Source organism: Trypanosoma brucei, chromosome 10, assembly GCF_000210295.1.
Source record: "Trypanosoma brucei gambiense DAL972 chromosome 10, complete sequence".
Classification (NCBI taxonomy): domain Eukaryota; phylum Euglenozoa; class Kinetoplastea; order Trypanosomatida; family Trypanosomatidae; genus Trypanosoma; species Trypanosoma brucei.
In genome coordinates this window covers 2410337-2438279 of record NC_026743.1, presented here as the reverse complement: position 1 = coordinate 2438279, position 27943 = coordinate 2410337, and the positions used below count along the sequence as shown (strand labels likewise).

Below are 27943 nucleotides of genomic sequence, written 5' to 3'. Positions count from 1 at the left end.
GTTGGTGCGTGTTTTGTCCCTTCGGATGCTGGGCTGTGGTACTGAATACGCCGTAGGTTGGAGTAGAACCTCTGATTTTTTTGTCCCTTTGTGTGATTGTAGAGGTTGGAAAGGTAGTGCGAGTTCAGACCAGAGCGGTTGGAAAGTATGCCAACCACTATCATGTTGATGATGCAGGGATTTGCACCAGTTTTGTAAGTGTTTATGTCCTTTGAAATCGCGGAAGCGGTATCACTACGGGGGCGACAACGCGGGGGGTCATGACAAGTAGTGCGAAGGCGGAAGGGTGGTGAGGAAGTGCTGCCTTCGGTTTTGCATTGTGTGGAAATGGGGTGTCGTTGCGGTTGTTGCGGAAACCCGGTTGTATTGCGACGTCGCTAATGATCCTTCGCTTTTTGTCTATCTTTTAAGGGTAATTTAACAAAGGTGCGTCACACAGATCACCGTTGTAATGTTTCTAACGTTCAAAGGTGAAGGCGGAGAACGTGCTGGAAAGTCGGCTGGGACCTTTTATGACTGTGCCAGTTTTTTTTACTTTTTTTGATGCCTGTAGGCGTGTTTGCTCTAAAACTGTGTGGGTTGTGGGTGCGGGTCTTGCTGCCCCCCATTTTCATAATTTTTGGGGGATTGTTGAGTCGCCATACTCAACGCATGTTTGTAAACATGCCCTGGCCGCTGTACTTGCGCCACTCGGGGTGTCGTCCCTTTCGGTTGAACAGTGATTTTGCGCATGGAGAATTGCAGGGTTCTCTCCGCTGCGCTGCGCCTGTGCATTAACGAATGTGAGCAGAGGCTTTTCCGTCGCTTGTGCTTTTTAACATAGCGTTATTATTATTATTATTTTGCGTTGTGCGGGAGGTGCGGATGAGCCCCTTTTACGTAATCTCCCTGGCTCATCTTTTTTTTTTAAAGCTGAATTTATTTACCTTCCCAGTGCATTTATTCATGCGTCTTGGTGCATGAGTAAGTGCATGCCGTTGGGTGTGTGAGGCGGCTGAGGTACGGGTGGTAGTGGCCAAGTAGCCCGACGACCATTGGAATACCAACTCCAACTGGCTGCGGATTTCCTTCCCTTCCCGGTCGCACACCCAGTGGTGGGTTCCCGGTTGCACCAGCTTTTCTCGCTTACTGCTTAAAGCTCGGCTATTGCTGGTAGCGTTTCGCCGATATGGCCCAACTCCTTGTTATCGCATCCAGGGATGCCAGTGAGAACGGCGACCCCAGCTTAATGCTGTGAGGTGTATCCCAGCATCGTCTCCGTCATTCGCAATTTGACACAGCTCCTCCGTATCACGGCTTTAATTTCGGAATGCTCGTAAGTGTTGCCTTTATTTCCTCATATTCACCCCGTTTTTTTCACTCCTTCCATTGGACCCTGCGAATCTCTTATCGGTTTCCGTCCTGATACGTGGGCAGCCATGTCGTGCCGGAAACCGTTCGGCCGTCACAACATGGTCGGACGCGGATGGTAGCCTTTCCACAAATTATCCACCGCGCACCCTACACTGTGGTTTCCTCACACGCAACTCCACTGCCTCCTGTAGCAACGCTGGACCCGCTGTAGCATGTTCCGTTACCGTTATCTAACCGAGGCTCCGCCTCGACGGGTTTTGACTTGCCCCGGGAGGCCCCCAAACTTACGCGGCTTTGCTACAGGAGGCAGTGGAGTTGCGTGTGCGCCTAGGTGCAATGCAACACCCGGGTCGCGCTGACTTTGAGCAACTCTTGCGGCGTGTGTTCTTCAGTGCGCGCGTGTTTACATTCGGGGAGCCCTTCGATTCACCCGCTCCGCCCCTTTCTTCAGTGCTCTTCTCCTTCGGTGCGCCCCATGTTCCAAGCGTATCGCTTCTCATCGGTGTGCTCAGTGGTTGTGTGGTGGTCGTGCGCCGCTGCTATCCTACCGTTTCCTTTGTTCCACCTCGTGGAGGAGGCTGTGCGTTCGGTCCCTTGGGGGGGGGGGGGAGCGTAACGCATTTGCGTGTCCCGCATCGGGGGGAGGCATGGCAATATTTGATTCAATCATAGATATTCCTAGCCTGCAAAACCCTCGCCTCATTTGGGGGTTGGTAGAAACCCATGGGTGGCGGGCGCCTTCCGGTCATGGCAACCAATTGCCCCTCGCAATGTCACGGACAGAACCCGGTTGCCATCCTTGACCTTCTTTTTCCCCTTTCGGGGGCCATGTCTAAGCCAATTTACTTACCCTGCGCGCGTAGGCAGTGGGCCGTGAAACGCGGGAGAGCAACCCTTTTAGGAGCTTGCTCCACCCGCTTCCAGGATCGGGCTCGCCTTTCGGAGGCCTTGGCAGCCCAATAAACCACGCAGATGTGGTCCCATGTTCAGGCTCCGCTGAGCGTGGGTCTTCGTTTCCCCAAAGCGCGAACATCCTTAACCAAGCCCAACGCATCCTGGTAGGTCATTGTGCCGACGGAATTTCAACCAATCAGGCGCGCCACGGTTCCCACCACGGCAAAAGCTCATTGGGAGTCGCGTGCCCACCGAAGGTGCCCCCTTCATATGCCGGTGTGTGTGGGGGCAGGTGTCGGCTCGTTTTATTGGTGAGTCGGCCCACCAACGCCGCCGATGTGCCGAGTTGCGGGGCCGTTATCCGCCGAAATTGGTTTTAATTTCTGCTAGTTCTCGTTGAGAGCGCATGAAAGGAAAACTTTACCAGCGTTCTCCATCAGCCGTCGTGCTGAAGGGCTTTCAGACTTCTTCGATGCCCGGTGTTTCGTAGCAAAACATACCGCTGCCGGCCTAAATGCCGCTGATTCACCACAAAGTGCTTTTCAGTGCCCCCAAACTGGATTGCCAAACTTCTGACAAGTGTATTGTTCCGAGTATGGTGAGCGAATCCCTTCTCTATTATCAATTCTCGAAAACTCTTCGGGAGTCGGGGCCCACGGAACCGAGGGGGCGGATGAGGAAGAGGGGGAAACAACAATTCCGCACCGCGAACAGGCACCGCTCCCCTGGACCTCTCCCTCAGATGTGAGGTGCAGTCAACCTTTGTTGTCATTGGGGTTAGGTGGGAAGGTGTGTGCCAGTAGGTTGTGAGGTGAAAGCGTTTTCAGATGCATAGTGAGCTTAATGTCCTTTTCACAGTATATCATGTCTGATAGGTATCTCTTATCAGTATAGTTGAGTACTAGTCAATAGTGCATTTTGTGCAAAATGTCCATATTGTGGAAGTGATATGGTTGTTTTGTGCTGTTCCGTGTCTCTGGGTGGGCGTGCATTGAAAATAGGGGTTATTAGGTGAGTACTGAGTTTAAGATGTTCTCGTGATCGCTGCACGCGCCTTCGAGTTTTTTTTTCCTTTTCCCCATTTTTTTCAACTTGAAGACTTCAATTACACCAAAAAGTAAAATTCACAATGGCACCTCGTTCCCTTTATCTGCTCGCTGTTCTTCTGTTCAGCGCGAACCTCTTCGCTGGCGTGGGATTTGCCGCAGCCGCTGAAGGACCAGAAGACAAGGGTCTTACTAAGGGAGGCAAAGGCAAAGGCGAGAAGGGAACCAAGGTCGGCGCCGACGATACCAATGGCACTGACCCCGACCCTGAACCCGAACCCGAACCCGAACCTGAACCCGAACCCGAACCGGAACCTGAACCTGAACCCGAGCCGGAACCTGAACCAGAACCTGAACCTGGTGCTGCAACGCTGAAATCCGTTGCACTTCCGTTCGCAATCGCGGCTGCTGCTCTCGTTGCCGCATTCTAAGCGGATGCAAGCGTGTAAAGCGCCTCGGAGGAACGAAACCCTTTGAAAAGGTTCCTTTCATTTATATCGCCTCCATATGGTGCATCGTGTTTGTTTCCTGCTGTTTCTTGTAAAACAAGTGTGGACATTCATTTAATATTTTTTCGTTATATTTTTTTGGTGACATCCTTTCTAATGCCTTATTAACCATCGCCTGAGACCCACAGCCCTGTAGATTTCTGTGATGTTTCGGTTGCGTATTCCATAATTTTAAGCGTTTCACTTCTATTTTTTTTCATTCCTTTGAATTTGGATCTTAAAATTATTATTGGTGCCTTGTGTTATTGTGCGTGCTGCGTGTGAATTTGGCGCTCTGCCTTTTAATTTGTTGGATGAGCTATTTCATTAAATTTTTTGCCTTCTCTTCTTTTGGGTTCGAATAATAGTTCCTTCTAAACCTTCAGGCCAGAAATGGGAAACAAGTGTTAGACCGGCCAACTTGGGCGAAGGGGTCTGCATGTTGCTTTATTTCATTGGTGGTTTTATGTGCAGTGTTTCCCTGCTTCAGATGGGCCCCCCACTGCTGCGTTTCTGCTGGAGAAACGATGTTGGAGGTTGACGGGTGTGTGCTTTTGAAGACTTTGTATGAATATGGAAGGAAGCTCGCAGCGGTTACTACAGGCAGTTAAGGGCTGAGTGCTGTGCCTTTTCTATTGCCTCTCCCCCTCTTGAGCTATTCTTGTCGGGAGAGTGATTTATTTATCCGAGTTTCGGTTAATTGTCCCTCAGAGATGAGAGGGCAATGCAACGCTGGTTATCCCAGTTGATGTGCGCATTCATATATACCATTTCCCCATTTTTTTCAACTTGAAGACTTCAATTACACCAAAAAGTAAAATTCACAATGGCACCTCGTTCCCTTTATCTGCTCGCTGTTCTTCTGTTCAGCGCGAACCTCTTCGCTGGCGTGGGATTTGCCGCAGCCGCTGAAGGACCAGAAGACAAGGGTCTTACTAAGGGAGGCAAAGGCAAAGGCGGGAAGGGAACCAAGGTCAGCGACGACGATACCAATGGCACTGACCCTGAACCCGAACCCGAACCCGAACCCGAACCTGAACCTGAACCTGAACCCGAACCCGAACCTGAACCCGAGCCAAAGCCAGAACCTGAACCGGAACCCGAACCCGAACCTGAACCTGAACCAGAACCTGAACCTGGTGCTGCAACGCTGAAGTCTGTTGCACTTCCGTTTGCAATCGCGGCCGTTGGTCTCGTTGCCGCATTCTAAGCTCATGTAAAGAGAAAATTCTCTGGAGGGTCAAAACTTTTTAACAAGGGTGATCCCAATTGTTTATTTAACCCTTCCTTTGGCGCGATGCGCTCGCTTCATGGCGTTCCTTTGTGACAGGACACTGACACGCATAATATTTTTTTCAACCCATTTTTTTGAGTTCTATTTTTTGTTTTATGTCTTGGAACCGTCGGCGGTAGCACGCAGCCCTGTAGACTTCTGCGTGTGCCTGTCAATGTGTTCCTTCGCTTTTACCAAACGGTTTCTTCTGTAAACCATTCGTATGGTTTTGTCAAAAATTCATCCACTGCATTTGCGGTCTTCTCCTATGTCTCGTTCCTGCAATGGTTGACAGCAACCTCCTCCATTTGTGACTGAACTTTTTTTTTTTCGAACTTTTTGCCTTGTCCTTTTTTCGTACTGGGAAAATAGTTCCTTCTAAAACCTCAGGCTAGAAATGGGAGACAAATGGACTTTTGTTGACTCAAGCGATTTGTCCCTCGATATTTCCGCCATCGCAGCTTCCGTTTGACACCGTGGAGTTGCAACATGGGAAGCAGCGGTTGAAGGAAGCACATTCCTGGTGATGATTCCTTCTTCGCCTACGGTGGTGCATCATAATGTTTGTTAATATGTCGGGGAAACTTTAAAGCACCTTGAGGGAGTTCACCGTAACTGCTCAAAATTGAGGCCTGAGCGGTGTTTTGCCTTTTGCCTTGCCTTTATTTAACCGTTCTCGTCAGGGGAGCGATTCAGTTGAGTGAGCTGCTGCCACTTTATCTGTTGGGGAGGAGAGGCTGTGGAGAGGGTAAGCGCGTTGTTTCCATGAACTTTACGTATTTACTGCACTGCCCTCTGTTTTGGTCCACTTTGTGAAATACTCTGGGACAATCGATGGAGGGTGTGACATTTTTTTGAAATACTTCTGGGGCATTCACCGGCTCGTCGGTGGTCATATGTTCTCGCAGTGTTTTCTCTCCCACATCGCCTTTGAGATGATGTGCGTCGCGCGCCGCAGGGGAGCTTTCTTGTTTAGGAGTCAGTTAAATAAGTAACAAGTCCACTGCGCGCCCCGCGGTGGATCGATTTCGTGTCCTTTCGACAAAGCCAAAACCGAAGAAAAGGAGGTCCTTGGTCGGGCTTGACTTTCTTTCCTGGACCTAATTTCTAAGTGTCGGCGGGGTGCGGTTAGGGTTTTATGCCATGTCGACAACAGTTGCCATCGGCCAATCTCACTTTTAAGCCCCTACCCGACACTTTCCTACCCCCCCCCCCCCACCAACGTGTTGTCGCGGATAGCGTTAAGAACGGTTTGTAGCCTGGAAACCCTGTTTTTACCCCCCTAAGTATCAGGGGGGGGTCGCTCTTCCTTCTCTGATGCGCCATAGTGCATTGGATCCCACCGCCGGCAACACGAGCCCACCTCAGCAATTGATGGCAATGGGCCGTGTGCCAACCACAGCGTATCCAATGGTTTTGGAGGGAAATAAGACAGTGCCACGGATGATTTCATGCTGTCGGTTAAGCTTTAAATTCCAGCTGCAAAAAGGCGCCTTGCACCTTCCCTTCCCCGCCAACACTAACGCCGTTGCCGTTGCTGAAGCCTGAATCTGGCAGGCGCACCCCCGGCGGATTTTCCAGTCCCCAAGTGGGAGCGTCACAACTTGCCGCGGTCTTTTCCGTTTCATCAATCATCGAAAATGGTCTCTTTGATTATCCTTTTTCGCTTGACCTTTGCCATCGCGAATAGGGTTCGCACGCTCATGAAGGTATTAGTGATTGTGTCCTTTTTTGTACTTACTGGTAGCGCCTCCGCGGACAGTGGCGCACTGAGTTTGAGTGGAGCTGCGGAGGCGCTCTGCAATGCGTCGAAGAGGCTGAAATCGGTGTATGCCTTCGTCCAAGCGAAAACTAAGTATGCAACCGAGAAGGTGAGGGAGTTTGAGGATATGGTGGAGTTGGTGAGGTTAAAGATTGTGAGGGTTAGGGGAAATGAAGGGGGAAATGGCAATTGGACCTCGTGCACGGGGATCGCGAAGTTTTTGAAACGTGTGGGGAGTAAAGTGAATAGGGTGAAGAGGAGAGAATTGAAGAGGTTGAGATATCTTGGATACTCAGCGGTAGGAGCAGCAGGGATAGCGGCGGGGAGGTTGGATGAGTTCGTTAGTGTTTTCCAGCAACCGAATAACAGAAACGGGGTTGAATTTTTTTCTTGCGCTGCGGGTGCACGAGGTGAAGCAGCAACTAAGGCGGAGCTTCACGATTGTTTTCAAGGGGGGAAAACGGCTGTAGATGCTGCAGAATTCCTCTCTGTAGAGGATGTTGAAGAGAAAAAGGGTTCACAAGCGGAGGGCAGAGCAAACCTGGAGGAAGCAATTAGAAGGCACCTAAAGCCGAGCAATAACGACCCAAGATACACGGGAGGGGAGTCACAGGGGTGTCAGCTGGTGCGCGGAAGTTCGGGGGGAGGATACCTGGGAAACGCGAGCCTCACGACTAACTTGCTTTGGGGCGATGGAATCTTTGGAGTAAAGAAAGATGGAGTTGGCGAAACCGCATACATAGGAGATACGAGGAATGAGACATATAGTTACGATATGATGTGGGAGGAAAATCCAACAACAAACGTCCCCACACTGAGGGCAGCAATGGATGCTTACCGGGCGTTTGAAGAGCAGGTAAGTGAGTACGGCGACATATATAGGAGTCTCACGGAGGAGTGGACAGAAAAAACTATTGGGAGGAGGGCGGATGCCATGAAAATACTAAATGGACTAGGAAGTCTTCCAATTGAAAACGTTTCCGCGCTGAATAGCCGTACTAAACAGGATTGGCTCTCGGCAAGTCAGGTAAAGGATGCCGACAAAGATCTTCTGATGACGGAGATTGGGTTGTGTGGAGGGTTGGGGAGGAGGAGCTTCTTCCGAAGAATGTTCAGAAAGGCGTGGAGGAAGATATTTGGCGGAAATTGGGGAAAGGACGACTAAATATTTTGGGTGATTTACTCCATTATTCAAACGTTAGCACGAAAGATCTAGAAAATTAGTATAACAGAGGGGCTGATAAATCACATTTTTTCCCTTTCGCGTTAGTTTTAGCGATATGACAACCATGGGGAAGGCAATAAAAGGGCTAGTGGCGTTGGTGTTTATGCTGCATTCGTTCGGGAGCGCTGAAACAAACAGACCGCTGTCCGGTGAGGCGGCGCGAGGTATCTGCAGTGCATCTCGTATGCTGAAGAGTGGCGTGTACAGATATGTTTTGACTAAGACGGAGGCGGTCGAAAAGATGATGGAAAAGGTGAGTCACATGGGGAATTATGCGAAACTGAAGGTATTGAGAAGTAATTCGAGTGGCTTCGAGTGTACCAAGGCGAAGGTGTTTATAACATATACCCTTGAAGGGAAGAAAGCGATGATAAGGAAACTCGTGAAGAAACTGTGGGACGTCGGGACAAAACTTGTGGCAGCCGCGTCACTAGCAGCGGGGAGACTGGATGAAATGTTAAGTGTTTTCGTGGGGCCTATTGGGGGAAACGATAACAATAGCTATTGTGTCAAAGATCGCCAAAACTTCACGGGGTGCTTTGGGACGGCAAGTTTCGACGGCACTGGGGCTAGTGAAGACGGCGGTTTTGATGGTGATGGAAAGGAATTTGCAACCATGTTGGATGAAGCACTGCAGCTTAACAACACCGATCCACTGGAAAGCAGTGGTGCGAACTGCCACCTGACGAAGGGAGGAAATGGTGGGGGCTATCTTGTGCACATGGATTCCCGTAATAAAGGCTACAAAATCGAGCCAACAAAACACATTACCTGGGGTGACGGGATGCTCGGCATTAAGAAGGGCGGGGAAGCCAGCTCTGGAGCAAAGGGCACAGTTCGTGGAAGTTCTTACAGTTCAGATGTCGTATGGGAGGAACACCCGACCAAGACAGTGCCGACCCTGACATCGACCGCGAAACTTTTTGGAGAGTTTCAGAAGATCAACAAGGAGGTGCTGGCAGTGGTTGAGGATGCACTGGAAAGCTTGCAGGAAAAGAATATGACGACAAGCAAGGACACGAGCGGTAGCGGGAAACGGCTTCTTGACTACATGATCAGAAGGTGTGGGAATTTCACACACAAGCGACAAAAGAATTTTTTTGGGGACTCGGCGGTGCATTCGCATGGTGATTGGAGGGTTCGGTTGGTAATTTCGCTTGTCGCTGCGATGGTTTAAAGTGGTCTTGCAACACTTGCTTTTATTCAATGATGAGGGTTCTCGCTCAGGTGGGGAGCCGTTTCATATTTTTTTTTTGGCACAGTGTGTAATGACCGGGTTTGACTTTTTTTTTTTTCAGTTAATAGCAGTGTCTGGTGAGGTGTAAGTCAAGAAGTGGGAAATGGCACTCTCGGAAGGAGATTCGATGCGGTTAAGAAATTGAGGTAGCTGAACAACTGTGAGGCACTTAATGCGAAAGAAGATGGCGTGGGAAGGAAAGCCATAAGGATTTCGACGAGATAGTCTTCGTTCCAGGACGGGAGGGCGGGGGGGGGGGGGGATGCTGTGAAGAAAACGCTGGCCTGACAGGACGTAGTTAGCGGTTGTGCCGTAGCCGGAGAATTCAAAACAGTGTTCCCCATAAGAGTGTGGAACCTCTCCCGGCCCCCGGATTCCCCCCCCCCCGAAAAATGCGAGGTAGCGGAATGCATGAGCCCACGTTGAGGTGGTGTCAGCACTGCCGAGTCGCTAGCGATACGCCCCCGGCGGGGCTCAACCGTTCACGTATATATATATATATATATATATATATATATGATATTCGTTTCTTCCACCTTCAGCATGTACTTTCCGTAGCCCATCAAGGTGCTTTGCCACGGCTTTTGTACGGAATTCGCCTACTGTCCATGCCGATCGCTTACCCCTTATTTGATTTGCTAAGTCTCAGCCCCGCATCTCTCGCAAATATTCGCGTGCCGAAGGAGCTCGTTGTTGCAACGGTAGTCGGTCTTTATAACTCCGAGATTCTATACTTGCTTACTTAGTGCCGTTGCCTTATGTGCGTTCTGCACATCTAATATTCAGGTAAATGAGAATCAGAGAGGCGGAGATAGACAGCAACTCAAATGAATTTGCAGCAGCTGTTCAGATGTTCCACGAAACTCCGTGATGAGAGGTTTTCGTTGGGCGTTCCCGACCGCTTCTGTCTTTTGAGGAAAGAGAGTTGCGCAAACTACCACGATCCATTTTTCCACGTTACATCGAGACGCAGCTGCACGTAGTTAATCTTACGCCGGCTACGGGTGGATTTTTTTTTTTTTTTTGTACGGCCTTAAACCCTTTGAATGCAGAAAACTGACGATAGTGTGACATTCTCATGATACACTCAAAGTATGTGGGAAGCAACACTCCGAGGTGGGACAGGGAAAACATGATCTGCATCTCTCTTTAGACATCTCCGTTGCTAATGCGGCAATCCCTGTTAATTTCCAACCGTGAACAGGAATTTAACACTGACATATGCATGGAAATAGTGCCCACTTGAGAGAAAAGCGAAAACGTTTTAAAGGCAAATTCACTCTACCCAAGCCCTCTCACCGCAGCGGAAATACGAGCACCCATCCATGCAAATTGTGCGACTGCGCCTTTTATTACTGCGTTCCCCGTGTCTTCCCTGTCGCCCCCGGTTTGCACAGCAACCAACTGATTCTAACCGAAGGATGGGCATGTCCCGCAACAAAACGGGACGCAAACAACTAGGGGGAAAAATATAAATAAATAAATATGTATATATATGCATTTGTATTTATGTGAAGCAATATGGCTAGCACCGCCCCTCGGGGCAAGCTTTGACGGTTGCGGTGGAGTAATGCTATTCTGTTTGCATTTTGTCATTTGTTAGGGAGGGGGGTTCCTTTCTACTTCGGCCGTTCACCTCCTGTATGGAGCTTGTTCTTTTCCCGGGACGTGGCCTTCAGCGCCGCTCTGCATAGCCGCAGCTCTCCTTCCACTTCCCGCAGTCTGCGTTCCAGTGCTGCGCAGGGCTCTGAGGGCCCAACGGATGCGGCACCGACAGAGAGGAGAAATTCCTCCGTCGCGTCCTTTTCCAAATCAAAGAAGTGTCGGTCCATTTTTTGTGCGACGTCGTCGTCGACCGGATACAGTGGTGGAAGCGGCGCCGCTACCGCCCCGAACAGGTCCTTGGGAAGGCAGTCGCCCCAATCTCCAGCGAACTGGCGGAGATGCTGCTGTAGCGAACGGTGCTCATCTTCTAGTGGCGCCAATAACCGATGGATGGCGCGCCGCATAACTATCCGGCGCTCCATCAATCTCTGTGCAACCTCCAACCCTTTCGGCAGTTGATGCAAATTACTCTCTTTCTGCACAACGTGGCAGTGCACAGCATCGCAGTATCGAGAACATGCCGACTGTTTTCGCCCGATCTTCGTTATATCAGTCAAAATCATACGCACCGCGTCGACCCTTCGCTTTACCTCCAGCATCAACGCAGATACGGCTGAGCAGCCATCGGCTTGCTCAGTTGTTTTGTAACTGTGCCAAGCCGACGTTGTCTGAATACTGTTTCCAAGTTCAACTTCCTTGCTAATGGCGTCCAAAACACTCGGTGCCATCGTCTGCGCTTCTTTAAGGTACCTTAACGCTCGTTGAAGCTTCACTTCTCCCTGTTCAACGGCGGTCTCAATTTCACTGGCATCTACAAGGGCTATCAATGAAAAATCGGGGTCATTAAAAACCTTTATGTCTTTTATTTTTTCTAAAGCATGGCTTATGCCCTCTTTCGCCGCATGGAAGCGCGGGGCCGTCTCGTTAACTTTCTTCACGCATAAATCCATCTGCCGTTCCATTTGTTCTTGATGGAGTTTCAGCAGCACGGCAAGCGCTGCAATCGCCTGTTTGAGGTTGAGCCAGCGCTCCTCTTCCATATCCACCTTGGACTTTGTACGATGAGAGTGTTCCTTAGTCGAGGAGTATTGTTCCAGTAGGGCTTCGCTCAATAAAAGCGGAGTGAAGACCAGAAGTTTTTGTTTTTCCGCTATTGCTTCGTTGGGTCGCAACGGCCGCAGCGACGTGTAGTCAAAGCATTCTATGTACTTCCACCCTTCCGACGAGGGGTGACAATCCGTCATCGATGCGGACCTGCAATTGCGTATAAGAAGCACCAGATCCGATACGAATACCTTCTGGGAGCGCAACACAGGGATCGAGGATAGTTGACAGGTGGTGTGGGGTGTTGTCTCTTCCTGATACACCGTCATTGGAAGGCTATGCCCCGTGGAAGCGAGAACCAGCTGCACCGTGATGGCCATACACCTCCTTTCCCCCCTGTATTCTGAAAAGTATCAACAATACGAGGAAAATATATGTGCAAACCTCCGCGTGGGGCGCCAGCAGAAAAAATGGCACACCGACCCCCCCCTTTCCGTTTCCGCGCCTCTGGTTGACCGCTTTGCCTCACCTAAACCCTCCACGGGTTCAGCGTGAATCGGTACGAATCCGAAGACCTGAGAATCTTTCCTACCCGCCTGAAGGGATCAAATTGTGTGAAGAATCAACTTAACTACACTGGAAGAAGGAGTGAAGAAGGAGGGCAAATCAATACAAGGCTAAGTTGGATAAGAAAGGGATTAAATTGGGGTTAGGGCAAGAGAGGGAGGGGGAGGGGAAACAGCAAAACAGGGGAGGCAACCCGCCCACTCGTCCTGACTAGGCGAGAACGCGCATTTTGTCGGGTTGAATGCCAGTTGGCCATTGAAGAAGGGGATATCGTAGCGAACTAAACGCACATGCACGTAAAGGTTAGCGTAGCAGCTTGGAAATGGGGGAGGGGAAATAAATCAAATGACCGTCGCTACACGATTATTACCGCTTTGCCGTTTACACGCCGGCAACGCTCGCTGATGTACACGGTACTGCCCGCATACCGGGGAGGCACGCAGCGAGAGGGGAGAAAAAATAACTATGAACGCAACGGGTAACAAAAAAAAAAAACGACATCGAACTAACAAGAGTACGCCGGGGTTTCCAGCTAAGAGACATATCAAAGAAGGGGGAGCGAGGGGTTTCAAAGCAAGCTCGCATGCCTCCAGCATGGTGCAATAAATTTAGTCTCGCGTCGGTAGTCAAAGAACTGAGCAAGCATGCTGCGTACGCTGACTTCCACCCAGACATCGGTGGAATTTATCAACTGACGTGCCGTAAACATCAAATTCCTCGAGATGGGGCAAAGAGCTATGAAGCCGCTCCACATTCGTGATTCGGCTACACTTCGTAAGCGCTAGAGTTTCCAGCTGGATGCAATTTGATAAGCCAGCGATACCCTTGTCCGTAACATTTGTTTTTTCCAAATGGAGTTCCCGAAGAAAGGGTAGCTTTCCTAGACAGTTGACGTTTGTAACGTAACGACACTCACTCAAGTTCAACTTCCTTAACGCGTAACATTTGGAAAGACCTTTAATACCTTCTGTTGTTACACTTGTTCTCGAAAGGTCGATATCCTCCAGTGACTGCAGTGCGCTCAAGCAATTCACGTCCGTTATATCAGCGCATTCAGTCATTTGGAGCTTTCTCAAATTCACACACGAGGCGATGTGAGTCATGAACTCACCCGTCACTCTTATGTTTCTCAGCAGGAGTTCTCTGAGGTTGGGCAATTGGGAAAGAGCACTAAGTTCGGTGACGGAATGACAGTGTTGCATGTCGAGGTGCTGCAAAGAGCGGCACGATGCCAGAAGACTGCGAATGCCGGCGTTGGAAATAGTGCTCTTCCTCAGTGACAGTTCCTGCAGGTACGGCAATCGCACCTCGCCCACCGTCCCCAATCGCTTCGACTCATTTAGGGTCACTCTTCTCAAGGAAGGAGCGCCAGTCAACCCACCGATATCCGTCAAATTCATTTGGTCAGCAACAACTTGCTGCAAATTGGGGAGTGGCCGCAGAAACTCGAGGTGTGTGATTAAACAGCACTCGCTCACGTCAACGTACTCTAGCGACACACACTTCGGGAGGGAAGAGATTCCCTCGTTTGTCACGTTGGTACCCGCAAGGTCCAGCGTCTTCAAATTCCTCAGCCCCTCCAAGCACTTCACGTCCGTCAGTAGGTGACAGTAACGGAAAGACAAAAATTCAAGTTTTTTGCACGCTACCACTTGGCAGACGTTTGCGTCCATAATTCCCGTCCTTTCTGTGTCAAGTTTCACTAACTCCCGCAGTGTCTCCAAGAAGTGCAAATCTTTCACGGAACTACAATCTTTTAACAACAAGAACGTAAGCCCCTCACACTGTCCAATGGGGTCCAGATTCTGCTCTCCAATATCCGTTCCACTTAGGTCCAAGTGCTTCAGCAAACGCAACTCACTAAGAAACGAAACTTCCACTACATCCCTACAGTAGGCGACATTCAGCTCCACAAGATAACGACACGCTCTCAGCGACTCGAGCCAGCGACTCCTCACGTTTGTGTGCGAGAGATCCAACGTGCGCAGGCAGGTTAGCGCAGCCAGCCACCGCACATCCGATACGCGGCGGCAGCAGGAAAGTTTCAGTTGCTGGAGCTGCCTGCAATGAACGAAAGAGGCGCAACCTGCGTCCCCTACCCAGTTATCCCTCAGATCAAGTTCAACCAAACTTCCAAGGCTCGAAATAAACTCGACGGCGGTGGGACGATTAAAGACAGAAAATCGCAGGACCTCCAAGTCGCGTAGCTTTCGTAGACCCTGAACACCCTCTTCAGGTATCCTGTTGCGCGAAACTATTAGCGTTCGCAAGTTCCGCAACGACCCAAGACAGTTCAGACTCCTCAGTTTCATACAGTTGTCAAGCATCACATATTGCAGTGAAAAACACTTGCTAATTGGCGGTAACCCTTCGTCGGTTATGGTACAATTTAATACAGATAGATGTGTCAGCCGCTGTAAAGCAGCAAAACACTCCAATGAGACCAAACCGCAACACGAATCCACTACAACTCGTTCCAAATTTGTGCATTCGCAAAAGTACGACATGATTTGATTACTGAGCGGTGTTGCGAACAAGGTGAGGCTTCGTAGGCACCTTAAAACCCCCAAACTTGTTACACCGGATAGATAAAACGTTCTCGCATCTCGCCTGTTCGTTGCACGGCTGTTGAGAATGGACGTCACACTGCACAGGCTCGCCTCTGACTCACTAAAGCAGTTGCGTACTGTTAGTGACTCAAGATCACGGGCCATAGAAACGATGTGCATCATTTCATTTGTTACCGCAGACTTGAGTATTACCATCTTCTTAATGTTCAGTGCCTTTTTGAGTCGGATTATAAGAGGCATGTTCTCCTTTCCTGCGTGATCGACCACAAGTGAAGTGAACGGGTAGCGTTTGTACCACCACAACCCAAATACCGCAGACTGGAGACTTTGCTTGTTACTTGCGGCCAACTCCAATTCTTCCGGGGCTACAAAACGCACATCATCACATTTCTTTACGTCATTGTTTTTATGGATGACACGAAGTCCACCAATTGCGCATCCGGTCTCTTCCACCGCCCGTCGCGCTGTGGGGCTGACCGCCAAAAGGGCGAGCGGAGCACATCCTCGTCTGTACGACACAATAACCGTGAGTAACTGCGCTGGTGGTGTGTTGGGAAAGCGCGCTCGCCTGAAGTTAACAGCGATGGGATCAGCCATTACACCAACTTTTTACTGTGCTGGGGTCTGTGCCCAACAACGTTCAAGTACAGACAAAGATCCTCCCTGAGTGGAAAACTAAAAACCTGATTCGTCCCCTTCCTTGCCCTATCGCTATTATTGTTTAACGGCAGCTGTCGAAGGAGTGCAAAAAGGGAAAGCGTAAAAAAAAAATTCGCATGGCAACTTGCCCCCTGGATAACTCAACAGCGACAAAGCTTTACTTCGGTTAGCGGCATGCTGCGCAGCGCCAACAACTTGACCTGGAAGCCACGGGAAGTGATGAACAAATGAAGCGGCTGAGGGGAATTATGCAAAGCTCACAAGGTTACGCGGACCTCAGCGAGTCCAAGAAACTTAACACCTCCTCAAGCGCCGTTGCCTCAAACAACCCCTGATCGTACAAGGGACACTGCTTCAGCGTCCGGGTGCCGCTGGCATCATCTTCAATCGTTCGTAGTGCGGCGGACACTGACGGAGGGCAAAAGGAAACAGACTTTTGCCCTGGGCCGAAAAGTGTAACGGCCATAATAAAGAGCAGCAAATTCTCCACAATGGACATTAGCTGATGCAGAAACACAGCAACACGGGGGAGAAAGCGAAGATACTGGGGTTGAAAGTCCGTGACGGAAAGTCGACTCACGCTCGCGCAACGTCTAAACAGGGACCGCACGGTGTGACACATCTTTTCACGAAATGTGGGAGCCTTCTTGATACTTTCTTGCAAGTAGCTCCCCAGAAGTTCGTCTGGAAGCACCCGGGCCGCGGAGGACGGGTCGTCTGTCAAAGGAATATGTGTTGTCTCGACCAACATTACCCTTGCAGTGCCGCCACTCCCTACGGCACCGTAGCCCTTCAGGTACTCGTACCAGTACATCAAATCCGTTGCACTCTCAATATTGTGGTGGTCATATACAAATATCACGCCGTGGAAAGTCATTAAACTAAGGGGAAAATGGCCGCTGCGACCAAAATTACGGTTGCCTCCAACTTCCACGAACGCAATGTGGCGCTCATTGTCGCTTACGTGGGTCGAGGAACCGAATTTATTTTCCCGGTGTGTGCTGATCACCTCCACGTTGAAGCCAACGGTATGCCCCCGTGCACGCAGAGGACCTTCTCTCCTCTCTACCGTGGATCGGTGCAGCCGCTGAAGAAACAACGTTTTCCCAACTCCCGTATGCCCAACTACCAGGACACGCAGTAAGTCAGGCGAATCCGCAGCGCCCATGCTCAGTCGAACCTAACACGATAAACGTGTGGTATTGGGGGTAATGCGTCTCCTTTCTGTCTCAACCTCAACTTTACACCTTCCCTACGCTCCAACACACCACAGCCTTCGGACAGTCCTAGAAGATTGTTATGGAGATGGAGGCAAGTAGGGTAATTCCCGAAACAGGGTAATAACAAAGCACTCCCAAATTAGTGTATTGAAATGACGGTGAAGATATTAGCATGTGGGCGCGTTCCCCCTCTTACCGCAACAACTTCGCGCGTGAAGTGAACCTTTCGGGTTCCAGTGCTTTGCTACTCGAATTTACTCCTTCGTGCGCCACACCTTAGCACTCTTGTCGCTTTCCGCCGTAATCAATCGCGATCCGGAGGCGTCGAATGCAAGGCCGTTAATTCCGCCCTCCCCTGGTAGAGTACCAGGTACGGACCGCGTTTTTGTCGCCTGGTACGGCCCTCGCTGTGGATGTGACCAGTCAAAGAACAAAAGCCTTCCTTCTTGGCTTCCCACCGCCAGCACATTCCGCGGGCTGACGCTACAACAACTCCAACGCTGCGGTTCCTGCTCCTTCTCCTTCTTCGTTTCCTTGCCGTTATCCAGTGTGGAGGCGTTGAAAAGAAACTCCCCCGTTGGTAGTGACCATACGCGAATGTTGTCAGCTCCACACGAAACTAATACTCTCTGCCGACTCAGTGCCAGCCCGCGTACAGGTTTCTTGTGCCTTGTGAGTCGGGTGAAGGCGCGACCTGAAGCTATGTCCCACAGATAAACCATTCCGTCACTACCTCCAGATATCGCTTGCGGATCCTCCTGCTGAACAGCAAGGGACATTACACTGTCGCTGTGGCCTAACAGTAGGTGGACGCAGGAGCGTGTACGGACATCCCACACCCGCACGGTCTTATCCCGGCCACCGCTAAGCACAATATCAAGCGATGGGTGTGTGCTTACACAGTGAACGGAGCCTTTGTGGCCGTGGAAATCGCGTATGATTTCGTTGCGTTCAAGGTCCCAACACTTCACCGAGTGATCATCACTACCAGTGAACATGTACGGTGACAATGTGCTGAGCGAGAGGGCTCTGACACCTTCCTTATGCCCAGTAAGGTTGAGCTTAAGAGCACCGGTGGTCAGATCCCAGACTTTAACTACGCCATCCCCGCCTCCTGTAGCGAACCACGAATTGCTAGGATCTACTGCAGCACCCCACACCCAGCCTCGGTGGCCTACCAACACTTTGGTCATCTTCCACGAGGGTGGAGCCGTATACGGCTCGAAGGAAGGGCCAGCGGCACCAACGATGCGCTCACCTAGAGATGAAGCACGAGCCTTCAGAACGCTTGGGTCAACCGAGACAACAGCAGTGTGGTCAGACCTTGACCGCTTTTGTGCTGCAGTTCGTTCCGGAGGCTCCCCTTGCAGCTTGGACTCCTGAAATACGACAACGGCACGACCATCTTTTCGCTCCACATCCTTTTCTGGACACGCCGCGACGTGCGGATACTCGGAATGGAGCAGCACGTCACGGCGCAACCGCCACGCAACATCCGTTTCCTGTGGAACACGGAGCTGGGGAGTACCACGCATCTCGCGTCCAAGCTGCGCATTCTCCTTTATTAGGGATGCCAGCTCACATTTCATGTCTGCCGCACGGCACTCTTACCACCCCAACCGTCACTTGGATTCTTACCTTCCTATGCTACACGAGTAAGAACAATCAAGACGAAAAGGGACTTGAAACGAAAGGAAGTAAACGGGGTGCCGGCATCAAACTAAAAATAGAAACAGAGTGGAGGAACATGCACTTGTAGTGCATGGTGAATGCGTGGGGATGGTGACGGGAATGACTAACGGCCACCGAAAATAGTTTTACTAGAGACTTCGGGTGGTCTTTGCTCGAATAGCAGAGGCGCTAACATCAGAGCGTATGCTGGGAAAGACGCGTTATGTGAAATTGAGAATTTCCGACAACTTCCTTGCGCATCGACAGCTTTTCTTTACCCTTTCCCTTCCTCCTCCTCCTCCTCCTCCACTGCCGGGGAATCCTCGCGGACAGCTTCAAGTGCTGTGGCAGGGTCAGTGTCGGGGACATTTATCTCTCGCCAGGTGGTTTTACGCACCTTCAGTTCATCAGCTAGGCCACTGAGTGCTGTGTTTCTAAACAACTGCATCAGTAGTGTTTTGGTGAAGTTGACAGGAGTGTATCCATCGCTTACCATAGTCGCATAAACTTGGAGCGCGGCATTCAACTCGGACGCCACCGCACATGCATTAATCACAGTGTTGTACGTGACCTCGTTGGGGCGAACGCGGGCCGGGTCGCGCATCTCGTTGAGCAAATCCACCGCAGGTTTCCAAACACCCCCCCGCCTGCACCCGTCCATTGCAGCGGTGTATGTGAAGACATTTGGCGCTACAAAAAGTTCCTCGCAATCGCGAAGTATTTTTATCGCTCGTTCCCATTCGCCGGAACGAGCACACGCGTTAACAAGAGCTGTCATGGTTTGCACGTTGGGTGGTACATCTGCCAACCTCATATGGGCGAACATGCGGAGCGCAACGGCTGCTTTCTCGGCGCTGGCGCAGGCATTAATCACAGCCGTGTACGTGTAGACGTTGGGTTTCACTTCGTTCTTCGTCATCTGGTCAAAAATGGACATGGCTGCTTCCCATTTCCCAGCACGACCGCAAGCACTAATTACAGTTGTATAATGAAAGACATTGCTCTGCACGATGTTGGCCTGCTGCAATTGTAAAAAGGTGCTAATCGCTGCTTCCCAATTCCCCGCCTTAGAGAGTGCCACTAATTCATCAGTAAGCCAGCGCGACGCCCAACCTGCTACGCGAGCCTGTGAAAGCATTGCCATGACACGGTGCTGGGGTGAACAAAATGTCTGCGATGGCAACCGAAAACAAAGAGAGCACCTACGCGCGGCTTTGCTGTACACAACAGAAATTAGTGATACCCGCACTTTTTCCAGTACCGTTGGGTCAGTTCGGGCTGTGGTGATACAGGACTCTGCCGAGCTCAATGAAAGGTATAAAGTTGGCAGCCGTTCAGTTTCGGTGGTAGACGACGACAGCAAACAGGATGAGCAAAAGTAACCAGAAAGTGAGAAAGAGGAGGAACAGTTGGTTGTGAAGTAAGTGAGACCAATGAATAGCATTACACAAGAACAATAATTAAAACACACACACACACAAAAAAAAATATTTTGGACGGTTTGTGGGGGCACAGCAACACAGACTGGACTCACGATTATTGTGGCTATTCTCTGCCCTCATTGGTGTGTCGTGGGACCTGCGGTTTCCCATGGCGATGCCGGCCACCTCAACGTGGTGCCAGGGTCCATTACCCCGTCTCATCGGGGGAAGCCAAGAGCCAGCAGCGTTCCTTTCATGGGGAACATTTCTTTGCTCCGGCTACGGCATCATACAGCACAGGGATCAGCAGCGTCTTGCTGGGACACCGTTTTTGATTTGTCGGTCCCTGGGCACGCACCAGCGTGTTATCAGCAGTATCACCTGCTGCACTCTCATTGAATTTAAAAATATCGTCACCAGGGGCCCCGCGTTCGTTGGTGGTGGCACCTCGCAGATGCCGGTTCTCGCTTCCCGTCAAGCGCCTCGATAACCTCCTGCTGAGTAAATAAATCTGTGTGACGATTACCCTCTCGCTCTTCCACCTCGCTGTTACATCCCTGTGAAGCTGTGGCGGAACTCAAGCAGCGCGTGCGCGATGCGCGTCCGCTTGACAGGTTAAACGGCTTAATGACAGTTGGGCCCCGCGCACTTGAAGAAGACAAGCGACCAAGGTTTTCGTACCTCGCTCGCAAGTCGTCTCGTTGCCGTTTTGCCTCAGCTTGGCGCTGCAGATAGGCGGTTACCCCGGAGACGCGAGCCTCCACTCTATATTCTTTTTGCCTCTCTGGTGACACTTCCCTTTGGCGCCGTTGCTGATACCCGTCTGTGCACGTCTTCGGCCTGAATGTGCAAGCAAAGAGTTCTTCCATTGCCAGTCGTTGCTTGCGTTCGCGTAACTGTGCTTGCCGCTCTTCCACAGCACGCTTCTGTCGCTGATAAAACTCCTCAGCCTCTTCGGGCCCTACAGTCCGTGCATTGCTGTTTTTATTCTTCGCCTTTTCTTCCCTTTCCTCATTTCCCTCATCGTATGATCCGAATATATTGACATCTGACGCACACCGCCTCCGCTGCGTAGATGCTGCCAAACGCTTCACGACATCCGGCTCACGCCTGGAGTGTGCGATAACATATGCTGTTCCAGGTGCAAGTTGTGGACGAAAGGAACAACCATCATCCTTATCAAGACGGTCTTTGCATTTCTTGGATTCTTTACCAACTCCGTAGCCGCCGAGGTAAAGGCGTTCTACTTGTTCCTCAATCATTGCTGGGTCAATGCGCGGAATTTCGGCAGCCTTTCTATCATTCTCTTCGAGGGCCAATGCAAGTCGTCGCTGGTGCTCCTCCCGCACTTGCTGGTACAACTCCTGTCGGCGAACGAAATTCTGCTCGAAGAGGGCCCTGTGTTGCCCATGGTAAATCCAGTCGTTGGTTAACGGGCTCGTGGTCGGTTTGCCGGATCCACTGAACTCCCGTTTTTGTTGCCGCACAACCTCTTCTTGCCGTCGTCGCTGTCTATGTAACCCTTCGGCGTAGAGCAGTGCTCCACGATCCTTGGCGGTGTACTGAGCCCTTCGCTCACGGTCGATTGCATCTGACGTACTGCACACCTTTGGGCGAAATGGATGTTGCTCCAGAAGGGCCTTTTGGGCAAGCGCCCGTTCCTTTTCGCGCTCTATGATTAAATGTTGCGAACGGTAGGCAATATCCCTCTCTTCCTTCTTTGGGGCGTTGTTTCGCTCCCTCCGAGGAAGCAAACCGTTGCGCATTTCCTTCAGTTCCTCTCGCCGACGCTCCTCTTGAAGCAAACGACGGCTCTCCTCTATGGTCTTGCCGTAGTGAAGGAGTCTTTCCTCCACCGGAACGTTAAGCGAGCGCACGTTAAGCGCACTCTTCGGCTCCCCCGCTGCGTTGACACGAGGCTTAAAGGCATCCCGTAGCGCTTCTTCCTCCTTGAGTTCCTTCTCTGCCTTTAGTTGAGCAATTCGAGCGTCCCGTTTCTTCGCCCTCTCGGTAAGTCGCATGAACACCTGTGTCCGTCGATCTGACTCAGGTTGGGGTGCCCCTGTTGACGCACTGCGGGTGTGCCCATCCGAGGAAATCACACGAGGTTTAAAGGTGCATTCCTTTTCTATTTCAGCGCGGAGTATACGCTCCCGTTCATGTCGCTTGATAGCGCGAAGCCGCTCTTCGACAACGTGGCGTTCCCACGAACCTAACGGATAGCGAGCCAAAGCTGCAATCTCACCGAAAGGTTTAGTCTTCGCCGCTGGTACGGGTGATTCACCACCCGTAGATGACCTACTCGAGCTCCCGCTCAATGATCGCGTGAATAAAACCGAAATCGCTGTGGCATCTTCCACGTAGTACTCAACAGTGCCGTCAGATTCGGCGTCTGTCATGTTTTCCTTATTGCTCCACACAACCACCCGCGAGGAGGTGAGGGCCGCTTACACATTTATGAGAGAAAAAATGTGGGAAGTTTACACATTGCACCGGAAAAGGCGGCCAAAAAAAAGGGAAACACTCTCGTTGCTTCAAAAGGCACGCACCTCAGAAGTGATGAACCCACTTTGAGGGCACAACTAGATGCTTAGGGACAAGCCAATAGCGACAAAAAATGGAGCGGAGTGTTAGTTGCCCAGATACATGAAGGACAAAACGAATCAAAACCTCCTCTCTTTAAACATCGAAATACATCGGGGAGCCCCTTGGAAACATTCTTCACCTTGTTTTTCTTCCTTGCCTTCGGTACTTTTTATAAGTTGTTTTGCATGCAGTAAAAATACATAGGTTCCTTACGAAGCTTTCACTGAGGAAGCGGCTTGAGCAAAAGATGATACCTGTAGGACCGATTTTCTCTTCTTTTCATCCTCAGCTGCTTTAATTCGGTTGTTCTTCTCAGTCTCGGTGCGGAATTCGTCTTCATCAGCAAGAAACTGAAGAATGGCGGCCACATGCTCGCTTTCTGCAGCTTTCAACACGCGACGAAGTTCATCACACGTGTCGTTGAAATACGACACGGTGACACGATTGCATCCTGTGTGATCCCTCACGCCCTCTAGGACAGTTCCTACTTCCTCGTCGGACGGCTTGTATTGCACGTTGTGGGCAAGCATGAGAAGCAATGGAACCTTAATCACACCGACGGACCTCCGCAGCACGTCAAATTCCTTGCGAATGCAAGGGTTCCAAACGGCTTCCTGGAGGGTGGGGAAGCCTCCGCCTGCAAGGCGTGCAGGGGTAATAGGGATGTCGTAGTGCTTGAGCATCGCAAGAGAATCTTCACCGCGGCCCTCTGCCATTAGCTTTTCGACATGCTCTTTTCGCGCTGCGCACCCCTCAGGAGTGAACAATGGGTTCTCAGGGTCGCAGACGACACCATGAAGTATGACGCGTGTGATAGAACTCTTGTGGGCACTATTTTCGAGCAGCTCAAACACCAACTGAGTTCCTGTGCTTGTTGCGAATAGTGCCACTTCATTCATACAGTGGTCCCTCAACAAAATACCAATGAGGTCATCCACATCTTCGGCATCATGTGCGTGGTCCTGTGGACCGGAGCCGATCTTCCCGCTTGGCACCTCAACTTGAACGAAGGCCCAATCCCCCTGGAGTTCCTCAGCAAGGTTGGTGAAGTAGTCAAAGCTTAATAAGGACTCAGTCTGTCCTCCTACCCACAAAACGCACCGACGGGCGTCCATATTCATCATGAAAACGGGTATCTTACAGTAGGGATCTTTGTAGTAGGTAAACAAGTGGCCCTGAACGGGCTCGGGCCGGGACCGGTACATAGTAGCTTGTGAAGGAAGGATAATAATATAATCGATACAAACCGAATGTAACGAGCTTTGTCACCTTCCTGTTTCCTGTGCGTCTGAGTGAATGGCACCTAGAAGGACGGCCACAAAAGTGAACGAGAGCCGAGTGCCCAACATGCAGTGTGGGGGAGAGGAGAAAAGAGGAAGAATTAGGTAACAGGCAGTCGAAAAAGAACACAAGGTGGAATTGTTGTTACAGCCATATAGACAATGCACAAAGAGGTACAAAAAAAAAAAAAAGAAGATCGCATACCCGCACACATAAAATATCCTAAGAGGTACGTGTAGGAAATGGCCCTCCCTCCAAGAACTCTCCTCTTTTTGTAACGAAGTGACAGCATCGACGGAGATGCAGTTCATATGCCTTGTCACATAACTCCGGGAGCAGCTCCAGGCTCAACCGCCCCCCTCTGCAGTAGGACCTGCAGGTCTTCCGGCATTTCAGGCGTAACCTCTTTCACAAATTGCAACACACGACTCGCCATCGCCTTGTAAACAAAGTCATCTTCGCAGCCGAGACGCCTCAAATAACGATTAGCCCTCTCGATTTCCATTAAACTCATTGAGCGGGCCATTGGCGCTATATGTGAACCGAGCACTCGCACCATGGTAGGTGGGCATTGACCTGTGATGCTGAGGCCCATGAGAATCGGTTCCAGCAGAGTCCAGTCTTTGAAACCATAGCGAAAGCCCGTCTCCGCCGCTTGAGCGTAATACTCCGGGTCCGCGTAACCAAGGTTCGCCAGCCCCCGAGTGGCATTAGCGAGTGCATCGGGGCCCATCAAATCCAGGCGGAGCCGAGCCTGCTTTCCGAACAGCTGTACAAGTGGATGCTCTCGTGCTGGTGGGTAAAGGCCCAATATATCGAGAATGTCTCCTAATTGATTCGCTGTAAGAATGCGCGTACACTCGACAGCGCGATCCATGAGGACCTTCATGAGGTGATCGGATGCATGAGGGACGGTGCTGCAGATGTCCATAATAGGTGCGATGTTACGCGGGTCCATTTTCGCTGCGTAACGTATCACACAAGACGCCATGGTGCCAAACATTGTGTCACTGAGAAGTCGAAGTCGCTGGAGCGCGATAAAAGCCATCACCAGATCCTTTTCAGAGAGGTCTGTCGCAACTTCCACCAGCGCATCTGCGTAGATATCAATGTGTTCACGCTGCTTGTAGTCCATTGTTGAAAAACAAACCATATAATTTGTCAACGTTACGGCATCCATGTTTTCCACATGCTGCAGGCCACACTCCACTATTTTTCGGAAGGTATTCACAAACTTGGGCCCTAATGTGTTAAGAGCGTGTAAAACGTTAATGTAATCCTCTGGCTGGAATTCCCCCATCCTCTCCTCTACAATTTGCATCATGCGGTAAAGTATATTATGCGATATTCCCGGGCAGTAGGCGAGGCTTACAGCAGCTGACGATATGTCAAGTGCACTTAAGTCATCGTTATATTCCATAATCCGTTTGGCTAATTTACCCACGAAATCGGCATTTGTAGACTTTAGCCTCGCCAACTCTGTTACCGTGAGAGACAGCTGTGTCGGACTAAATTCGTCTAATATAGGAAACATCAATTTTAAAACTTCGTTAATCTTTCGCTCATCTCGCTGCTTCGTGATGTTCATGTTGCGAAGCACTAGTATAAGTGACTCGGGGGAAATGGCGTCCTCCTCCGGCACAGACACTTCCTTCGGCATGCTGTTGATGCCCACCTTGCGGAAGGTATCAGCGATAAGGTTCGCCTGAAACGGGGAGATAACCGTCTGATCCGAGCGTCGGAAGGCGTCATGAAGCCCACGCATGAAGTCCGGATCCTGAAGCATGCCCAGCGTGTCCATGTTGTACGCGGTGGTGCAAATTTGATATACGTCCTGAGCCGTGAATTCCACAAGATTCAGCTTGCATCGCTCAAATATGAGGTGTAATGCGGAGGGACGTGCCACTACTGCTGTCGCGAGCGCGGCCGAAGCTGTGCCCGAGAGAACGTTGAGCATTGTGCCCACAGTGAACACAAGTTTCCACTCTAGCGTGACTTTAGCCTATGGAACTGTGGTAATAAATCAATAAACAACCGAGTACATTTGCCACCGCAACGCCCGTCAAGAAAGAAAGAGGGGAAAAACAATTTTGCACACACAGCGCATCAAAATACCGCTGCGGAGCCAATACAAACAGGAGACAGACACAGCTGCCCAGTAATAGGTTGACAATGTGTGAAACCCACAGGGAAAAAAGCTACAGATACTAACCGTAGGTGGCGCTAACGACAGAGCTGGGTAAAAGCACCGTGGTTGCCGCTACATGGTGTCGCCCGAGACATCGTAACCGCGGCGACCCCACCGACTACCTGACTCTCTTTGGATCTGCTTCGCACGACGGAAAATAATCTGATGAACGTTTTTATCATCAACACCGAGCTGCACAAGGAGTTTGCGAGCCTCTGATAAATTTTCGTCGTTCATGCCCGGCGCCAATCCCAGAATCCCCCTCGTGATCATGTCTTGGCCCCGGACATCTGATACAACGTCCCGGGTACAGCACCTCATCAACTCGAATAACTTCTCAGCGCTACGGAAGCCACCCTTGACGTTCTGCAAAACTTGCACCAACGCATAAAAGTCATCGGAGAATTGACCCAATTGGCCCAGATTCAGCAGCAATTGTTCTAGCGCTTCGCCGTCGAAGGAGTCGGCCCTCATTGAGGCCGCAAACGCTAAAGCTGCAATGCACGGGTGGCCCCTTGCAGCCGGATAGCCGGATAAGAGATCGAGCGTCAGGGCTAACTGAGGTATGGACAGTTTACCAGCGTCTACTGTGAGACGGTTTAACAACCTTTCCATTATCTTTCCCGTGTCTACGGGCAGGACAGAGAGTATGTCCACGAGTGTGTCGAGAGACCTCACTTCCACCGTATCCACCGCAGTTTCTGTTCTCTCTAGCAGCTCGGACATCCCTGTGGTACCCGCTGAAATTTCGAGATCCACTGCGGACTGCAGCATGGTCAGTAAATCGCGGTCAGAGACGCTGCCGAGATGTTTAGTCACGTTGGCAATTATTTTCGGAACTGCAGGATGGCGTCGTAGGTTGTATCGTGCTGCCACAACCAACAGGGACCTGTGGTACGCTGCATCATTTACTTCGTGGAGAAGCGTAACCGCTCTAGCCAAAAGCTTTGGCACCATGCGTGCTGGCGCTGACGCGATCTGCGGTTGGCGTTCGAGCGCCATGGCAACAAACTGAACCTGGTCACGATGTAAATTGTCCATCTGAATCTCAATCTGGTTTACGAAGGCCACCATCGAGTCGTGGCTTTGTAGTTTGCTGAGGTTGAAGTAGGTTCTGCAAACTTCAGAAGAGGACAGCTTTGACGCGACCTCACAGCTCCGACGAGCGAGCAGAATTGTGAGCGCATAATCTTGGTAGTTGATCGTGGCGAGGGCCCTAACGAGGGATACTATTTCGAAGGGCCTCATTCGTCGTAAGTGCCTCTCCAGTGCTTTGCAGTGTACTTGTATCTTCTGTATTCCGTCCGTTCCAATGAAGTTAGACTTTTGACACTCTTGTACAATATCCCACACGGCAGCTAACCTCTCTTCCACCTCTGTCTTCCCACCGGACCCCAAACCCGCGTGTGGACATTTTTCCACCACGGTTCCGGAGGCGACAACTGGTGATATGCTTGTCTCCCCTGCTTGAATGTTGGTTATATCACTACCCTCGTTCTTTCCGGTCTGGGAGGAGGCAACCAGCAAGTCAGAGCTAAGTGGGAAAGCGGCGAAGGTACCATCAATGAATGACTTCTGAAAAGGTGTCACCTCCTCTGGGTCCAGTTTTTTGTACTGAACATGCAGTCCATGGATAAAGCTCTGGTTCGTTTGCAAATGCAGCGTATCTTCTTTGGCCTTCAGCAACGCACAGATTTTATACACGTCCTCAGATGCCAGAGCAACACGACATGAAGAGACAGCAGAGATCAGCGTTGTTAGACCCTTGCCTTGTAGCCACAGTTTGCAACGACGCATTCCACCCCTTCAGTGGACTAGTGGGGAACAATGCAAACCTCCACTACTTCACACC

The 27943-nt window shown here is 50.7% G+C and overlaps 17 protein-coding genes across 17 annotated transcripts; 6 read left to right on the top strand and 11 right to left on the bottom strand.

Annotated features, from left to right (window-relative positions):
• Nucleotides 1-1689: 1689 nt before the first annotated feature.
• TbgDal_X12520 (hypothetical protein, unlikely) lies at nt 1690-2025 on the top strand (the record flags this gene model as incomplete). The annotated part of the gene is made up of 1 exon (XM_011780118.1): nt 1690-2025. One exon carries the CDS (start codon nt 1690-1692, stop codon nt 2023-2025), a length of 336 nt encoding a protein of 111 aa, XP_011778420.1.
• Nucleotides 2026-2683: 658 nt separating this feature from the next.
• TbgDal_X12510 (hypothetical protein, unlikely) lies at nt 2684-3019 on the bottom strand (the record flags this gene model as incomplete). The annotated part of the gene is made up of 1 exon (XM_011780117.1): nt 2684-3019. One exon carries the CDS (start codon nt 3017-3019, stop codon nt 2684-2686), a length of 336 nt encoding a protein of 111 aa, XP_011778419.1.
• A 357-nt stretch (nt 3020-3376) lies between these two features.
• On the top strand, nt 3377-3724 carry TbgDal_X12500 (procyclin, putative; the record flags this gene model as incomplete). The annotated part of the gene is made up of 1 exon (XM_011780116.1): nt 3377-3724. The coding sequence occupies one exon, from the start codon at nt 3377-3379 to the stop codon at nt 3722-3724; it is 348 nt and encodes a 115-aa protein (XP_011778418.1).
• Nucleotides 3725-4607: 883 nt separating this feature from the next.
• TbgDal_X12490 (EP2 procyclin, putative) lies at nt 4608-4991 on the top strand (the record flags this gene model as incomplete). The annotated part of the gene is made up of 1 exon (XM_011780115.1): nt 4608-4991. The coding sequence occupies one exon, from the start codon at nt 4608-4610 to the stop codon at nt 4989-4991; it is 384 nt and encodes a 127-aa protein (XP_011778417.1).
• A 1703-nt stretch (nt 4992-6694) lies between these two features.
• TbgDal_X12480 (procyclin-associated gene, putative) lies at nt 6695-7981 on the top strand (the record flags this gene model as incomplete). The annotated part of the gene is made up of 1 exon (XM_011780114.1): nt 6695-7981. One exon carries the CDS (start codon nt 6695-6697, stop codon nt 7979-7981), a length of 1287 nt encoding a protein of 428 aa, XP_011778416.1.
• Nucleotides 7982-8096: 115 nt separating this feature from the next.
• On the top strand, nt 8097-9218 carry TbgDal_X12470 (procyclin-associated gene 4, (PAG4); the record flags this gene model as incomplete). Its single annotated transcript, XM_011780113.1, has 1 exon — nt 8097-9218. One exon carries the CDS (start codon nt 8097-8099, stop codon nt 9216-9218), a length of 1122 nt encoding a protein of 373 aa, XP_011778415.1.
• A 452-nt stretch (nt 9219-9670) lies between these two features.
• TbgDal_X12460 (hypothetical protein, unlikely) lies at nt 9671-10024 on the top strand (the record flags this gene model as incomplete). The annotated part of the gene is made up of 1 exon (XM_011780112.1): nt 9671-10024. One exon carries the CDS (start codon nt 9671-9673, stop codon nt 10022-10024), a length of 354 nt encoding a protein of 117 aa, XP_011778414.1.
• An 873-nt stretch (nt 10025-10897) lies between these two features.
• On the bottom strand, nt 10898-12307 carry TbgDal_X12450 (hypothetical protein, conserved; the record flags this gene model as incomplete). The annotated part of the gene is made up of 1 exon (XM_011780111.1): nt 10898-12307. The coding sequence occupies one exon, from the start codon at nt 12305-12307 to the stop codon at nt 10898-10900; it is 1410 nt and encodes a 469-aa protein (XP_011778413.1).
• Nucleotides 12308-13120: 813 nt separating this feature from the next.
• Nucleotides 13121-15661, bottom strand: TbgDal_X12440 (hypothetical protein, conserved; the record flags this gene model as incomplete). The annotated part of the gene is made up of 1 exon (XM_011780110.1): nt 13121-15661. One exon carries the CDS (start codon nt 15659-15661, stop codon nt 13121-13123), a length of 2541 nt encoding a protein of 846 aa, XP_011778412.1.
• A 328-nt stretch (nt 15662-15989) lies between these two features.
• On the bottom strand, nt 15990-16892 carry TbgDal_X12430 (hypothetical protein, conserved; the record flags this gene model as incomplete). Its single annotated transcript, XM_011780109.1, has 1 exon — nt 15990-16892. The coding sequence occupies one exon, from the start codon at nt 16890-16892 to the stop codon at nt 15990-15992; it is 903 nt and encodes a 300-aa protein (XP_011778411.1).
• A 306-nt stretch (nt 16893-17198) lies between these two features.
• On the bottom strand, nt 17199-18533 carry TbgDal_X12420 (hypothetical protein, conserved; the record flags this gene model as incomplete). The annotated part of the gene is made up of 1 exon (XM_011780108.1): nt 17199-18533. One exon carries the CDS (start codon nt 18531-18533, stop codon nt 17199-17201), a length of 1335 nt encoding a protein of 444 aa, XP_011778410.1.
• A 356-nt stretch (nt 18534-18889) lies between these two features.
• On the bottom strand, nt 18890-20059 carry TbgDal_X12410 (hypothetical protein, conserved; the record flags this gene model as incomplete). The annotated part of the gene is made up of 1 exon (XM_011780107.1): nt 18890-20059. The coding sequence occupies one exon, from the start codon at nt 20057-20059 to the stop codon at nt 18890-18892; it is 1170 nt and encodes a 389-aa protein (XP_011778409.1).
• Nucleotides 20060-20449: 390 nt separating this feature from the next.
• On the bottom strand, nt 20450-22435 carry TbgDal_X12390 (hypothetical protein, conserved; the record flags this gene model as incomplete). The annotated part of the gene is made up of 1 exon (XM_011780106.1): nt 20450-22435. One exon carries the CDS (start codon nt 22433-22435, stop codon nt 20450-20452), a length of 1986 nt encoding a protein of 661 aa, XP_011778408.1.
• A 396-nt stretch (nt 22436-22831) lies between these two features.
• On the bottom strand, nt 22832-23827 carry TbgDal_X12380 (hypothetical protein, conserved; the record flags this gene model as incomplete). Its single annotated transcript, XM_011780105.1, has 1 exon — nt 22832-23827. One exon carries the CDS (start codon nt 23825-23827, stop codon nt 22832-22834), a length of 996 nt encoding a protein of 331 aa, XP_011778407.1.
• A 60-nt stretch (nt 23828-23887) lies between these two features.
• On the bottom strand, nt 23888-24214 carry TbgDal_X12370 (hypothetical protein, unlikely; the record flags this gene model as incomplete). The annotated part of the gene is made up of 1 exon (XM_011780104.1): nt 23888-24214. One exon carries the CDS (start codon nt 24212-24214, stop codon nt 23888-23890), a length of 327 nt encoding a protein of 108 aa, XP_011778406.1.
• Nucleotides 24215-24222: 8 nt separating this feature from the next.
• TbgDal_X12360 (hypothetical protein, conserved) lies at nt 24223-25860 on the bottom strand (the record flags this gene model as incomplete). Its single annotated transcript, XM_011780103.1, has 1 exon — nt 24223-25860. The coding sequence occupies one exon, from the start codon at nt 25858-25860 to the stop codon at nt 24223-24225; it is 1638 nt and encodes a 545-aa protein (XP_011778405.1).
• Nucleotides 25861-26163: 303 nt separating this feature from the next.
• On the bottom strand, nt 26164-27888 carry TbgDal_X12350 (hypothetical protein, conserved; the record flags this gene model as incomplete). The annotated part of the gene is made up of 1 exon (XM_011780102.1): nt 26164-27888. The coding sequence occupies one exon, from the start codon at nt 27886-27888 to the stop codon at nt 26164-26166; it is 1725 nt and encodes a 574-aa protein (XP_011778404.1).
• Nucleotides 27889-27943: the final 55 nt, after the last annotated feature.